The sequence below is a fragment of the Syngnathus floridae genome, chromosome 12 (genome assembly GCF_059516105.1).
Source record: "Syngnathus floridae isolate MCC-2025c chromosome 12, RoL_Sflo_1.0, whole genome shotgun sequence".
Taxonomy (NCBI): domain Eukaryota; kingdom Metazoa; phylum Chordata; class Actinopteri; order Syngnathiformes; family Syngnathidae; genus Syngnathus; species Syngnathus floridae.
Genome location: NC_142424.1, coordinates 5,941,261 through 5,955,000, shown reverse-complemented (window position 1 = coordinate 5,955,000; position 13,740 = coordinate 5,941,261). Strand labels below are relative to the sequence as shown.

The 13,740-nt window shown below is 42.6% G+C and overlaps 4 protein-coding genes across 11 annotated transcripts in view; 2 read left to right on the top strand and 2 right to left on the bottom strand.

Annotated features, from left to right (window-relative positions):
* snx24 (sorting nexin 24) overlaps positions 1-2,511 on the top strand; it is a 3,936-nt gene extending 1,425 nt beyond the window's left edge. The window contains exons 3-7 of the mRNA XM_088391890.1: positions 286-390; positions 682-776; positions 906-935; positions 1,040-1,104; positions 1,283-2,511. Of these exons, the coding sequence (XP_088248016.1) occupies positions 286-390; positions 682-776; positions 906-935; positions 1,040-1,104; positions 1,283-1,353 (366 nt within the window). The 3' untranslated portion in view covers positions 1,354-2,511. The remainder of the gene's footprint in view (positions 1-285; positions 391-681; positions 777-905; positions 936-1,039; positions 1,105-1,282) is intronic.
* ggcx (gamma-glutamyl carboxylase) lies at positions 2,497-7,181 on the bottom strand. The gene is made up of 15 exons (XM_088391881.1): positions 6,997-7,181; positions 6,572-6,775; positions 6,346-6,504; positions 5,834-5,999; positions 5,690-5,768; positions 5,524-5,630; positions 5,290-5,453; positions 4,816-5,105; positions 4,551-4,682; positions 4,287-4,438; positions 3,918-4,087; positions 3,725-3,855; positions 3,520-3,667; positions 3,196-3,400; positions 2,497-3,056 (listed from the first exon to the last, which is right to left on the bottom strand). Exons 1-15 carry the CDS (start codon positions 7,019-7,021, stop codon positions 2,897-2,899), a joined length of 2,292 nt encoding a protein of 763 aa, XP_088248007.1. The 5' UTR covers positions 7,022-7,181; the 3' UTR covers positions 2,497-2,896.
* gmcl1 (germ cell-less, spermatogenesis associated) lies at positions 4,885-12,556 on the top strand. Of its 7 annotated transcripts, none has more exons than XM_088391886.1 (17): positions 4,885-5,114; positions 6,267-6,442; positions 6,559-6,697; positions 8,386-8,549; positions 8,636-8,759; positions 9,183-9,279; positions 9,358-9,455; positions 9,556-9,668; positions 9,784-9,849; positions 10,112-10,196; positions 10,269-10,359; positions 10,439-10,579; positions 10,680-10,749; positions 10,833-10,908; positions 11,068-11,213; positions 11,332-11,419; positions 11,488-12,556. In XM_088391886.1, the coding sequence occupies exons 4-17, from the start codon at positions 8,392-8,394 to the stop codon at positions 11,626-11,628; spliced, it is 1,494 nt and encodes a 497-aa protein (XP_088248012.1). In that variant the 5' UTR covers positions 4,885-5,114; positions 6,267-6,442; positions 6,559-6,697; positions 8,386-8,391; the 3' UTR covers positions 11,629-12,556. The 7 variants fall into 7 exon arrangements, with proteins under 7 accessions (XP_088248012.1, XP_088248010.1, XP_088248011.1 ...); XM_088391884.1 differs by having other exon boundaries at positions 4,885-5,126; XM_088391885.1 differs by lacking the exons at positions 4,885-5,114; positions 6,267-6,442; positions 6,559-6,697 and adding an exon at positions 7,314-7,337.
* Positions 12,557-12,619: 63 nt separating this feature from the next.
* Positions 12,620-13,639, bottom strand: timcc (TIM double twin CX3C motif chaperone). Of its 2 annotated transcripts, XM_088391892.1 has the most exons (4): positions 13,523-13,639; positions 13,336-13,443; positions 13,125-13,265; positions 12,620-12,988 (listed from the first exon to the last, which is right to left on the bottom strand). In XM_088391892.1, exons 2-4 carry the CDS (start codon positions 13,420-13,422, stop codon positions 12,800-12,802), a joined length of 417 nt encoding a protein of 138 aa, XP_088248018.1. In that variant the 5' UTR covers positions 13,423-13,443; positions 13,523-13,639; the 3' UTR covers positions 12,620-12,799. The 2 variants fall into 2 exon arrangements, with proteins under 2 accessions (XP_088248018.1, XP_088248017.1); XM_088391891.1 differs by having other exon boundaries at positions 13,336-13,623.
* Between the last annotated feature and the right edge of the window lie 101 nt (positions 13,640-13,740).

The window sequence follows — 13,740 nt, the reverse complement described above, 5'->3', positions numbered from 1 at the left end:
CCCATTTTTGAGTCTAAACAGGGCCTCTTAACAGTTCTCGTAAGCTCGTCTGCATCATCTTCTCTCCCTGGCCTATAGTTTGACTCAAACAATTGACTAGAAGATTAAAACAATATTACAGTTTATTTACAGGGCTCAATACAAACAGAGAATAAATAAAAAATGTATTTCATGAAAGTCTAACATGGAGCCAAAAATGAGAAAAAATGCTAAAATGTGGAAGGCCATAAAAAATGTTCTAGTCCAAACTAGATGCGGTTTTATTTTTTCCTTTCATGTTTTCAGTTGAAGAAGAGCATAAAACCGCCCGAGATCCCGTCCAAGCATGTGCGAAACTGGGTTCCCAAAGTGTTGGAGCAGAGGAGACAAGGACTAGAGCTCTACCTGCAGGTACTCGCCAGCATTACACCAGCTTGTCCTCTATTTTGTGTTTGCTGCAGCACTTGAGACCTCAACATAAGACCAAAATGAACTGAAATGATGGCGCCTAACTTTACAACAACTCGCTGGTTCAGTACATGTAGAATGGGTGTTTGAACACAAACACTACACCCAACACTTCGATCCACTCACTATTGGCAGGGCCTGGTGGGGCAGTTTGGTCATTTAAACGAAGACAAGTTGCTCTTCAGGGTAACAAATGCCCAATGTTTTTTTCTGCTGTTTTCTCTGTCCCGCCAGACGATAATTATGGAGAACGAGGTTCTTCCAAAGATATTCCTGGACTTCCTCAATATCCGCCATTTCCCCTCCTTGCCAAAGACAGAGAGCTGTGGGTAAGTTGAAACTGAATTCAGAACAAAAAAATAAAAAAAAGCTTATTTTTGCGCCATTTTGCGGTAAGTTAATTGCCTGTTCACTAGAAGCCTTTGTGCCTTACCCTCCTCCATTTTGCTTTCTTTAAGGTCTTTCGATACAGACTCAGTAGAATCAAGGTGAGTCAGTTTTGGTATGTTGTTCATATAAAATTAGCAGTCAGTCAAATTAATCATGAAACTATTGAATGAAACTAATGAAATAATTGCTGGCTTGTTTTCAGTAAACTTTCACATCAGCCCATCATGGTTTTTCTGAACGACCCCTACCTGCTGCCGGATGCACACGGTGAGTTTAGGCCACAAAATTAGGTACACTTGGATAATGAGAAGTCATTACGTAGCAAGAGCTGTTTCTAACATTTTGACAAACCCTTTAGCTGTAAAATGTCGTTGTAGGTATACCCCATAAAACTTTGGTTTCATTTTAATGCCTATGCTTTTTCTTTCTCCTTCATGGCTTTTAGATGCCTTTTCAAATGTCGTGATTGAAGGCGTCATCCATGGAGTTTTCTTTGCTAATCTCCAGCCCAGGTAGAGTCACAAAAATGGAAGCAAGTTGTACGGAAACTAAACCTCATTCACTTTGTCTTAAAGGTAGATTTTATTTTCAATTTAACCTCATAATAAGTTTGAGGCATTTGAATCAGGTGAATGAAGTTAATCAAGACGTTTTATATGACTGAAGCAGCAAAATAGTGTTATGGAGTCTTTTTAACATGTCTTACTGTGAAATGATTCATCATCAAGTTTGAGAGAAAGAGGCGGGTTGCTAGGGAGATTTATTTGAATAACAAAATGATTGAGGGATACAAGCTGCGCCAAGGAGCCACATGGGAAATGAAGCGTTGAAGGTCTCTTGGTTTAAAAAAAATTAAAAAAATATGCTGAGCGGCGAGGTGCCACTCCCTTTAAAATACCAGCACCCGGGTCAGAGAGGACTCGAAAGGGACATTGGGTTCATTGGAAACCCGGAAGACCGACTTAATCTTGGTTTCATTTTGTACTTGCACCTATAAGAGATTATAATTTATTTTTCAAGATATAATCAAAACTCGACTTAATTAATGGCCAGTATGTGACACTAGTACCAGTGATGTCCCAGACGGGATGCAAATTATGAAGACTGCGTTAGTAGCGAATTTTGTGCAATATGAAATCAAACACTTTGTGGCTCGTCTGCATATCATATTATATTACAGTTCACTTTAAAAAGTAAGAAATCGTTTTTCAGATGGCCAATGCCTGCCTATTTTATTTCATTCAAATGTAGTTTCTTGAGATGGTCCGTTTGTTTTCATTGTTAAACGGTGGTATATTTCACTTAATAGTGTAATGAATCTAGAAAATGGATTTCAATTTTTCAGTTGAAACGACTGAAATGAAATCTTTGAATTTAGTGAGCTGCTCCCCTATGTTTTTACGTGTACTACAGTAAATAGTTGTCCTGGAAGTAGTCAATATTATGAACTTGAATCTGTGAATTGATGTCTCATGCCGACACGGCAGTTTTGTGCGACCTCATCTTTATCATGCACTGAATTATAATTGAACTAAATCCTTCTGGTACAACTGTACTCTCATATTGCTATTATTGTTCCGTTTGTGCTTGTATGTATGAAGAGTCCCAATGTGCCATAAAATGGATGAAACTGACTAATTTATGATTAAAACCACAATGTTATTGATATCATAAGCTTTTTATTATTATTATTATAAAAGTGACAAAAAAGGCTTTGGCTTGACAAAGTAATACTCACAGTATGGAGATTTGCATACAACAATTGAACATTGTTGACCATATTTCCTTTGATTAACATTTAAAAACTGATCTTAAATTATGTTCACCCGCAACAAAAACTAATGAACATCCAACTACAATTGTTTTCGTGTAAAAACACATTTCAGCCAAAAATTTATTTTAGATTAGATGTTAGGCAAAAATACTGACTTGTGTTAGTTTCAATGTCATTTGAAATGACAAATAACTTACAAAAATGTCAATCTGGATGTGTGTCTGTTTCCCGTCGTAACAGTCCAGTAGCACCGACAAACACAGTCCAGATCCAGCAGTAACGTCTTTAGAGTTCTCCGTGACCGACTTCATCTTTAAGCTGATCGTCCAGTTTTTTTTCTGCCTCGGGTTCCTTCATGTTGGCAAATGCTACTTCCTGCGTTAGTTGCTCCATCGGAGGCAGACCCACCGCCAGGTTTCGCACCGCGATGGCGGTCATCAAGAATCTAAAAGAAAAGAAAAACATACTTGCCTATGCAGGGTACACACAAACTGACAATTGGCACGGCCATTATGTTTGGGAGTCTTTTTGGGGAAAGTAAAAAAAATAATAATCTGTCATAATGTGTACCCAGCTTTACTCACCCTCGTCGTATGGCGTAGTACTTCTTGACGGTAAAGCGCTCGAGTCGTTCCAGCACGCCAGCCTCCTTGCGTTTCTTCACTTCCTTAATACGCCGCTGCCTCTTAAGGAAGAGCCTCACGATGGGGTCGATGGCATCGACTTCGGCGCCGTCTTCGTCGTCGGTCGACATGAGCGGCTGCAACTCGGGCGGAAGAGGTTCCGTTTCTGTTCGGGTAAGACTCAAGTTTGGTTTGCGATTTGAAATCTACGTGCAAGTGTGCTTGTGTTATGCTACTTTTTTAATTTTTAGAATGTTGTGTGGCACGAGTCGCTTTGAATGTTACCTGTCCCATTGCGAATGCGCTCCTGGAGGTCCAGCAATCTGGTGAAGTTCTGCTGCAGCGCCGCTTCCGTAGTGTTGACATAGACGTACATGTAACAAGATGGCCCCTCAGACACCGTGTACGCTCTGTGATAAGCCCCGGCAGGAACCTGCACCACACTTGATTGTCATAAACAGGAATGTTTTTTTGTCTTTCTAATTTCTACCTGTATCTTCTCTCCAGCCTGCAGTGAATAGTTCTTCTTCTCCTCAACTATCTCCACATTAAGGCTACCCTGCAACAAATGGATGCTGGTGTTGCCCAGATCTTCACTCACATAGTTCTCCAAGTGGAGACCTGCAAGGTAATCAGCACGTAGTAAGTTCACAGTTCCGTAACGGACAAGGAGGTAGTGTCACCTGGGAAGTCGGCAATGAAGACGATCTCGGTCTGGTTGTCCAGAGTGCTCTCAATTTCCTGGAACTTGGTTCTCCACGGCGAGAGGTCCACCAGCAGCGGCATCAGCCACCTGTTGGGGCGGAACGGCGACCAGTCGGCCCTGACGATGTCCACGCGCGGGTCGAAGATCCTTCAAGGAGAACAGATGTTATGTGAGAGATCATCACACTTGCAGGAAATTATTTAATTTTCTTAAATTGACAGAATATTTATTAATGCTCTCCATGCCATTGATGTATAGTGACAGGCGAAACAGAGCTTCACTCCATAAACACTTTTAGCAGAAGCCAACCGATCTTGTTGCTTGGTCCCGAGCGACGCGGCGTTACCTTTGCTGGAAGCGTTCATTAATGGACACCCAGATGTCAAAGTAGATTTGGGGCTCAGAGATGTTGTAGCGAGGCAGGAGGTCATTGAGACACGTGGCGTACTGCTTTAGCATGTCGCCGTGGTCCTTCCAACGACGGCTTTGAGTGAACACCTAAAAAAAAAAAAAAAGTTCTGATTGCAAAAGAGGATCTCCTTGCATTTAAGAAAAAGAAAAGAGGATCTCCTTGCATTAAGATGCATTTAAGAATTTGCGACTAACTCACCCCTGGGTTGAGGTATCCCACCTCTCCCGTTTGGCCATCCTTGTATGTGATCTTGACATGCTGGTGGCTACGGGAGTGAACCATCATGTCCCACGAGTACCCGTACAAGCCGTTGGTCCAGTTGTTGTAACCCTGGCAGACAAAAGCAAATGATCAGGACCCAAAGACAGAACGATGATCCTTTTTTATCAGCGGGTCGGTGACCTTGCTGATCAGCATTGCTCAACTGTGAGTAAACTGAAACTGATGCAACACGTGCTTGTACCTGAGTGATGAAGTGGGAGTAAGGCAGGAAAAACTGCTCCAGTATGTAGGCCAAAGTAAAAACAGCCGCCATCTTATGTTTAAATCGCAGTTTAGGAGATTTAGATGCGGCTGGCTGGCGTCCTTTGCCGGAGCCCGCGTGGTAAACGCAGGAGGAGCTGGACTGGGGGTCTGCTGAAGTGAGCGGGAGGACGCCCCTGAGGAACGCCGGGAAGCGGCCGAAGAACCTCCTTGGCCAGTCGGCGTAGCAGAAGAGCGGAGATGTCGCCAGCATTGCGTACGGGAACATGCCTGTGGGAGGTGAGCATGAAGGTAACGTCACTCACAAAAATTGCATCATCAATGAGAGATTAGCTAGATTTCGATTCTGGTGGCATCTTGTGGTATCTAAGTGCATTCCAGACAGCACAAAACCACAAATTAAAATAAAATCACTTGAGTTGTGGCAATAATAAAAGTAGATAAACCAAATTACCAATGCTGAAGAGCTGAGAGTTCATGCAGTGAAAGTAGGTCACGAAAACCATCGCATAAGGCCGCGTGGCGTCAAAAAACAGCAGGTAGCCTGCACTCAAGTCCAGAATGAGCCCGCCCCCGTGTACCACTACCAAACTCACAAACTCCACGGGAAGAATCACCCTGAAATAAAATCAACGCCATGATTTTGAGTCAGCTGAGATTTGAGCGGAACATTTTAAATACTACCTACTTAAAGGGATCAAACAGCCAATGGTGCGCCAGGTACGACATGGAGTATCCCTCCACCCAATCGGCATCCAGCTTTTTCACGCCAGCAAGGAAGTAGACTATAAATATCTATTAAGAGATGACGCCATTAGACAAACATTACATACATGAACACAAATTTCTCAAACCTGCGTCCTCAAAAGGGTGTAGTTCCAAAGCGGCACATGTGCGTTTCTGATAGAAGGTCTCCTCAAGCCATCGAGTGACCTAAAAAGCAGCAACATAAACGTTAAACCCGCTCCGAGCTGTTTTTGCGTAAAGCGACCGCTCACCAGTATCTGTTGCCGTCCATGAGTGTGAGTTGAAATCCGATGAGGCCGTAGAGGTAGGAGTGATTATTCCATGCCGTTTTGTCCAAGAAGAAGATGTACCAGTACGTGGAGATGAACATTAGACAGGACAGACGATACAAACAGCCCAACATGATGCCCAACGCACCTTCAGACACACATAGACGTTCATTTAATCACAAATAAAAAGGAACATTTATTTTCAGATTTTCAAAGAGCAGTTTTGTATGTCAAAACGTGAACTTTATAACTAATTAAATATACTAATATAAATATCTTTAGCCTCGTCGAATGACAAAAGTCGTTTTTGACTTGCTCTCCCAATACCAATTAAAAAAACGAAGTGACTGCATGAGGAGGTTTTCTGGGGGTTGGGTTTAAAAAGCAACATGTGTGCTTTCATGTCTGGTAACAGTGCCACCCCTGCAGAGATTTTTCCCTGAAGCTAGAGAGGGAGGTGCAGGTGAGGGGAGCGGGGTGCGAATGAAACCCACCGAGGAACATCACCAGATAGACCACATACATCCAGTCCATGGGAAGAGGCTTCAGGAAATTGAACAGCGGAAAGCGGCACACGGGTGCACCGTCCAGGTATTTGTAGTCCACGTGACTGAGGCCACGCTCCTGTGTGATGTCCACAGCCATCAGCAAACCTATACATGACGATAACATGATCATGATATTGATCACAATTGGTCATTTTTCAGCATTGCTAGTCACCAAACAAGCAGCGGAAGATGCCCAACGATGCAGGGTCCGTTGGTCGGTTCAGGAGGGCCACCAGGCTGGACCAGGAGGTCAGGTCCTCCTTCTTGAACCCGAAGAGCTGCTCCAGCTTACTTTGAGGTGCGGGTTGTTTTGTTTTCTTATGTGCTGAAGCTTTTTTAGCTGTTGTTTTCCCCCCATCGCTGCCCACGAAAGCACCTATGGTATACAGTAGTAAAGTCAAAACTTCCTTGGAAGATCTCCACGCGCATTATGCAGGTCTTGCCATGAGATTGTATTTCAATAAGAGCCGTATACCCGCACAGGACTTACATTGGGGAAGCAACTTTAGGTTTAAATGCAAGTTGATTTATATTCTCCATATTAAATTGTTACTTTGGCAAAAGCAATACAACGCGCAGCCAGGCTAACAACCTCACCTGCACTCGCGGCTCTCGCTTCCATGGTTCAAAATGTTAAATGCAGCAGGGGCAGAGTGGTTTAGGGCTCATTAAAAATCTTGGTCTGCAGTCCTGGCCTCAGGTGGTGTCCTGGAGTCAACGAGACGGACCAACTTACGTGTCACAGTCCCACGCAGACCCAAACCGCAGGCTGACCAGGGGGCGGGACCATAAAAATTGTTGGCGAGACACTCGTTGACTATTGGCTGGTTTCTTTGTAAACCACACCCAAAATATTTTTAAACGTCATATCCGGGTAGCGAAAAATATTTTTTTTTACGAACGCTAAGAGAAATAAACAAGATTTTCATTCAAATAAGGTTTGTTTTGAATTGTGCTATTGTGTGTTTTTTAAAAAACAATTTTCCTAATTGTTTTATGGGGAAAAAAACACTTTTGGGCGTGATGCCAAATATTGATCGTCTGTGCACTTTGGACTAGGATAGAACATTCAGCAACAAATGTTTGCAGAGGGTGATCGTGCAAAATTAGGTTCTTAAGATGCAGAAAAGAAGCAAAAAACGTATAAAATTAATTTTTCATTGCATGTAAAAAAAGGTCCAAGGAAAATAAACACTTAAATACACGCCAGTCGTAAACAAGATTTAGCCAAATTAAAAGCTTTGTTGTAAACATGCTGTTTATTTTTCTGGGTGTACTTTGCCGATCTGCCATAAGTAGCGCTATTGAGAGTGGCAGCCTCCTGCGACGCAGCCAGTGAACGCGTAGGCAACAAGAGAAGAAGAAAGCGAATACAACAACCGTTTTTGTCGCACCTCAGCATACGCGTAAAAATTTGCATTTGTACTCCTTTTTTTTTGTTGGGACAACATGTATCTGGTTTAGTGGGTTTGCGAATGCTTAGTTTGTGACTGCCAACACCGTTGTCCAAGACTTTTGTATGGTAAATGGAGCAAGCCCATCTTCAGCTGGGCTCGGTGAGGTGATAAACAGACGTGGTTTTGTTTTAAAGTCCACGTCAAACGTACCCGACTGACCCCGTTCTCGTCAAAAGGTAAAGTTACGTTCGTACTGAATATGCTAAATCAAACATCATATAGGTAACCAGTTAGCTTTAAGAGAGTAGCGTTTTAGCCGACCGCAGCATGGAAAAATGGTGTTCAGTCCTTGTAGGTTGTGAACGTAGCACCCACCTATTAATGTCAGAGTAATGTACTTGATTTTGATACAAGGAAATATTAATGTCTATTTTGAAGTATCAATGTTCAGCAATTGTCTAATTAACTCTATGACTAATATCTTAATTATGTGTTTGTGTTAAATGACTAAAATGAAATCTGCATCTGAAGTGTAAACAATCATTTTGTGAATTGGACTTCCAGTCACTCAATGTATTTGTTTCTCCAGGCAAAAATGGGGAATATGGGAAGCAGATTTCAGTCCTCGAAGGGACCAGACGAAACCAGCGAAAGCAGCCGTAAACACGGGTGTGAATGGAAGCGAAAACGGAACACACAGTGTGACTGTGAAGACGACAAGGACGATGATGCCATTCTCGATACACCACGCAGGCAAGTCAACAAGCTCAGCAGCAAATTAGCAAGCTGTCCTCACATGCCATCGTTAAATGCATTTTTTTCTCTCTAACCTTGAACAGGAAGAAACTGAAAAGCACCTCCAATTACATTTATCAAACATTGTTCCTCAATGGAGAAAACAGTGACATTAGCATCTGCGCACTTGGCCAAGAGTGGAAACTTCATAAATTGTACCTGTGCCAGGTGAAACAAAGAGATATAAGCATCACACCTAATTTTCAAATGCTTTTGAAAGGTGGATTTACACTGTGGGTTGAGGTGCTCAGTTTTTATTTAATTTATGACTCTAGATACACCACTGCGATGGAGCAAGGTGGCGAAGCTTTGTTCCTGTGTGGAGGTCATGTTGCTGGGGGCAATTTATGTACATTGAAAAGAAATTTTAACTGGCTCATTTCTCAAGCGTTTTTGCATGTACTATTGATACAGAGCCAAAAAAGTCTTGCCTATGCACTAGTACGAGAGGTTTATAAAAATGATTTGATTTGACAAAACTAATTGTTACATTTTTTAAATTGTTGCAAATGTCACTTGAACCCTTCAGTGTAAATCTAACCATAGTGTCACCTTTTATCTTAACCCTTACCTCCTTTTGGGACCTGCCAGTCGGGTTATTTCTCCAGCATGTTCAGTGGCTCATGGAAGGAGTCCAAAATGATGGAAATCAACCTGGAGATACCCGACCAGAACATTGACATAGAAGGTGAGAAGGCAATTTGAAGTGGTGAAGTCATGCAACAGTTATTCACTGTTCCAATTTTTTTCTTTTGTGCATCTTTAGCGCTGCAGGTAGTCTTTGGCTCCTTGTACCGCGATGACGTTCTTATCAAACCCAGTGGGGTTGTCAGTATTCTTGCAGCTGCTTGTATGCTACAGCTGGTCAGTAAATGGAATTACTGTTTCGCTAGTAACTAGTGCTACTGTATTATAAAGGCACAGTGAGATGACGGCAATCTTTTTTTTTCCGTTGTGTTGGCAGGATGGTTTGATCCAGCAGTGCGGTGAAACCATGAAAGAAAACATCAGCGCGAAGACGGTGTGCAGCTACTACGCATCCGCTTGCATCTATGGCTTGGACTCTGTCATGAAAAAGTCAGTGCTTATTTTCTACCAGAGCTCATGAGGTCTGACCTCCAAATATTCAGAGAAAAGTATAATATGGCTGACAAACTCAATGTGCTTCTGAATGCTTTTATTTGCTGTGCAGATGTCTGGAGTGGCTACTAAACAACCTCATGACGCACCAAAATGTGGACTTGATGAAAGAAATTGGGTATGTGGTTTTAATTGGATCATTTATTACAGAGGACCCTCCAAATAGCGAACATCCGTATATAATTGACACCTATTGAAATGCTTTGGGGGGGGGGAAATTAAACCACAAAATTAAATCTAAAACTGCTGAGACCCATTTATTTTTTTTTTTCCACAAAAAAATGATGGATGAAACTGCTTAAAATATTGAAAAAAAAAAATCTGCAAATATAAGGATGCGGCCAATGAACATGCGCTCTCACATACTCGAAATTGTTCAGAACGGAGATGATGGTGCAGCTCATCCAGTCGTCCGACTTGTTCGTCATGCAGGTGGAGATGGATGTCTACACTGCTCTAAAGAAGGTATAGATTTGATTTCATGCTTCACTGATTTTCAGTGCATTATTGAATGAATTTGTTTTCTCTCTTGGTCAGTGGATGTTCCTGCAACTCAACCCCATGTGGGACGGACCCATAAAGCAGCTTCTGGCTGATGCTGACGCCTGGCTGTGCAAGCGCAGGACCGGTACTGCTTATGATTGAAATCAGCATCCTTGGTTTTGCATATTTTATTTTCTAGACAATTGTTTGTGGTTGCCTTACAGACTTGTGTGAGAGTGAGCCCTTCCTAAACACTGACGAGGGGGCCCCCTTTAGCTCCGTCTTCAAATATGTGCGTCTTCAGTACATCGTCAACGACCTCGCTTCTGCGCGCATCTTGGAGCGGGACAACATTTTGCCTCCTGGTATACATCATTTCATTGCTAATTCTTTTCTTTTGAAATAACGATAAAGATAAAGCAGGAAACTGTTACAGTGCATTGTTTCCTTTACCCTCTCTTCCAGATTGGTTGACAGCAGTATACAAAACGCAGTGGTTTGCCATGTTGCGGACAGAATTTGACAATGATAACGGGTAAGAAGAATCAATCTATGTGACATGTATTTTTAAACTCAGCTGAATGCAATAGAAGAATTGTTAATGCTAGTCACCATTAGTCCGCAGGAAGCAAACAAAGAAGAATTCGAGTTTAGCAGCATGAGGTGTGGCAGAAAACTGACCAAAGATGGAGATGTGAGTGATGACAGACAGCATAAGTTTGCTTTATGCACATATTATTTTTAAATGCTGTATCCATATGACATAGGTGTGTATATATTTTAAAATACTGCATATTCATTTAGTGACATAATTAGATATATATTAATGGTCTATATTTTTTGTAATCCTCAGTACTGTTGGCGATGGACAGGTTTCAACTTCGGTTTCGACCTGCTCGTGACCTACACCAACCGCTTCATCATCTTCAAAAGGAACACACTCAGTCAGCCATGCGGGGGCGCTGTGAGCTTGCAGCCACGGCGACATCTGGCATACAGGTTTGCAGCGCTGCACATTCACCTCTTGTTGTGTCAAACATGTTTTTTGCAAGCCATGTTTTGTGTCAGTGCTGTTTCCCCGGACTTTACAATGTACTTGCTGCTATTGTTTATCCAGGTTACGCTTGGCCTCCTTTGACAGTCTCGGCAAGCTGGTGTGCAGCCGCTCTACTGGTTACCAGCTTCTCACACTTGAGAAGGACCAGGTCAGGAACTATGGTTCATCCTCACAGGATGTTAGACCAAGATGTTTAACTCGTATCCCTCCTCACAGGAGTATGTGGTGATGAACCTGGACAGCCGCCTGCTGTCCTTCCCGCTTTACGTTTGCTGCAACTTCTTGTACACCTCGCCGTGCGTGGACCACCGGCTGGACCCCTCGGAGCAAGAGGGAAGCGCCCGCAGCATCTCCTGATCGGCGCGCTGTGGTCGCCCACCCATTCTTGTGGTAACGTTGATGCTGTTTGCACACTCCGCCGGCACCTTCGACTTTACAAATGAGCCAGCGCGGGGAGTACGTCCCTATCGTGTTACTTGAAGACTGCTGTCATTCTTTCGTGGCGTGAAGCTGCTGCATACCTCAACAAGGAAACTTCCCATTTCTGCACCCATGTTGATGACTCAAACCAGTCACCTCAACTTCACTAATGGGAACATTAACGGAACTGTCCTATGGACTTCTGGAAGTGAGAATTGTGAGGATCTTGAGAATTGTGAGGATTTTCCGCCTCACTGTCTTGGCATCACAAAGCAGGAAATCTGCAATTGGGCTTTTTTTGTATACCAACAGGTAAAATACTTCAAAAGGATAATAAATAAGAGGAACCATTACGATTTGCTGTGTATTGAAGATATGGTGTTAGTTGACATCATGTACAACTCAGCAGCTTCTTATTTTGCGAATACATCTGAAATACGTAAACAAAAAATTAAATAGTCACCACTTTCAATTTGAAACGGCAATCTTATGCAGTCTTGCTTCCTTCACAATTGTTTCTCTAATGTGGTTTCACTATCACGTCACACATACTTAAAACACATTTTAGTTACTTATTTAGGCACTCGCACATCCAAGTCTTAGTTTTTGGGGGGAGTTTCCACAGTTGACTGCTTCCGTCGTTACATTACCGCTAATATTTTTCTTTGCATCGTAATGTCAAAATAAGATGGCTGTTGCAATCCGAGGTTACAGTTACTCGTGCCGCTGCGGCATGCCTTGTTTTTAGTACACATTTATTTATAATTTTTTTTCAAGGGTTTTTTGTACGTATCCAAGATGTTTTTATTGCCAATAAAACTGCCCATTGATGTGGGCTGTGGTGCTGTCATATCATCTAAATGAACTTCCGCTTCTGTATTCATTTACACTGGTTGACTTTTAGGTTTCACTTAACACGAAATTCTGATTAACATTGCATTGTACCATGTTTAATTGTTTCACAGAGACAGACCTTGTATTACAAATGACAAACTTCTTAAATATGTGACAGTTCAACACCTTGTGAATGATTCCAATTCTGGCATTCTGGACCATTTGAATACCACGTTGCCTACTAAGCTCAGTGCAAGTGTTGACATTTGTTGTCTCATTGGGGTATAGAGTCCAGGTTCTCCTGGATTCTACGAGTCATGCTGGGGATCAGGTTCATGTGGTCGTCCACACAGCTGCCCACACATCGCTCCATCAACGACCGGACGGCGGGCTCCTTAGCACCCGAGTCAAACAGATCCTTCGCCTTGTCGTTGCAGTGCATTGTGCATCTGGCCAGACGGTCCTGATGGGGGTGACAGATTTACTTTTAATATCAATGGGGAACAATTTTCGTGGTTTCCTCATCCTCAAAACCATGACTCAAGTGTGGTAAGTAAGTCCACTCATGCAAAAAAATGAATGTAACTTTTATTTCTAACCTGAAACTTCTCCAGCTCGTTAGTGACGAGCCCCTGGGCTTTGGCCAGAGGAGTGTGACACCTGTCGATGCATTGATGCACTTGAGTCATGGAGTCCGTGGTTCGATCACAGCAGTCCGCGCTGCACTTGAACATGCGAGCCTGCCAGCATGGATACACCTCCTTAATAATTGTACACAAATGAGCAAGTGTGCACGATCAGAAGCCCTACCTGCATTTTGCGGATGTGATCCCTTTCCAGGCTTTGGACCATTTCCTCCACCACAGCCTGAACGCGTGCTTGGTGAGCCTCCGCCATTCCTCCTCGTCCCGTTAAATACTTTATATAATACAAGTTTTGTGTTAAACAATACGAGGCGGGCGCATAGGTCGAGGGAGCTGTCAGAAAATGATTTTACCTAAGTATTAGATTAGGCACTAAGGTCACCTCCATTCAAGCATGGTTTAGTAAGGCGGTTTTGCTACTTCCGGGTTACTTCCGCTGTCAGTTTGGATGAAGACCGCCTTTTCCTTTTTATTGAGTCAGTCCGTTTTTCAAAATATATAGAAAATATCTATATTTAGAAATATATATAGTTATTTTTTTGCACTACGGTGACGAAATATGTTTGGTAGT

What these genes read in the sequence shown, in the direction of transcription:
- ggcx (XM_088391881.1), bottom strand. Translation starts at nt 7,021, where the DNA reads ATGGAAGCGAGAGCCGCGAGTGCAG. An exon ending in ACTCCCACTTCATCACTCAG is followed by an intron (nt 4,683 to 4,815) that starts GTACAAGCACGT and finishes TTTGTCTGCCAG; the next exon opens with GGTTACAACAACTGGACCAA. An exon ending in AGGCTGGAGAGAAGATACAG is followed by an intron (nt 3,668 to 3,724) that starts GTAGAAATTAGA and finishes AGTGTGGTGCAG; the next exon opens with GTTCCTGCCGGGGCTTATCA.
- timcc (XM_088391892.1), bottom strand. Translation starts at nt 13,422, where the DNA reads ATGGCGGAGGCTCACCAAGCACGCGTTCAGGCTGTGGTGGAGGAAATG. An exon ending in ATCACATCCGCAAAATGCAG is followed by an intron (nt 13,266 to 13,335) that starts GTAGGGCTTCTG and finishes CCATGCTGGCAG; the next exon opens with GCTCGCATGTTCAAGTGCAG. An exon ending in ACGAGCTGGAGAAGTTTCAG is followed by an intron (nt 12,989 to 13,124) that starts GTTAGAAATAAA and finishes CACCCCCATCAG; the next exon opens with GACCGTCTGGCCAGATGCAC.
- gmcl1 (XM_088391882.1), top strand. Translation starts at nt 8,124, where the DNA reads ATGGAAAAATGGTGTTCAGTCCTT. An exon ending in GCTGTGCAAGCGCAGGACCG is followed by an intron (nt 10,360 to 10,438) that starts GTACTGCTTATG and finishes GTTGCCTTACAG; the next exon opens with ACTTGTGTGAGAGTGAGCCC. An exon ending in GAATTTGACAATGATAACGG is followed by an intron (nt 10,750 to 10,832) that starts GTAAGAAGAATC and finishes AGTCACCATTAG; the next exon opens with TCCGCAGGAAGCAAACAAAG.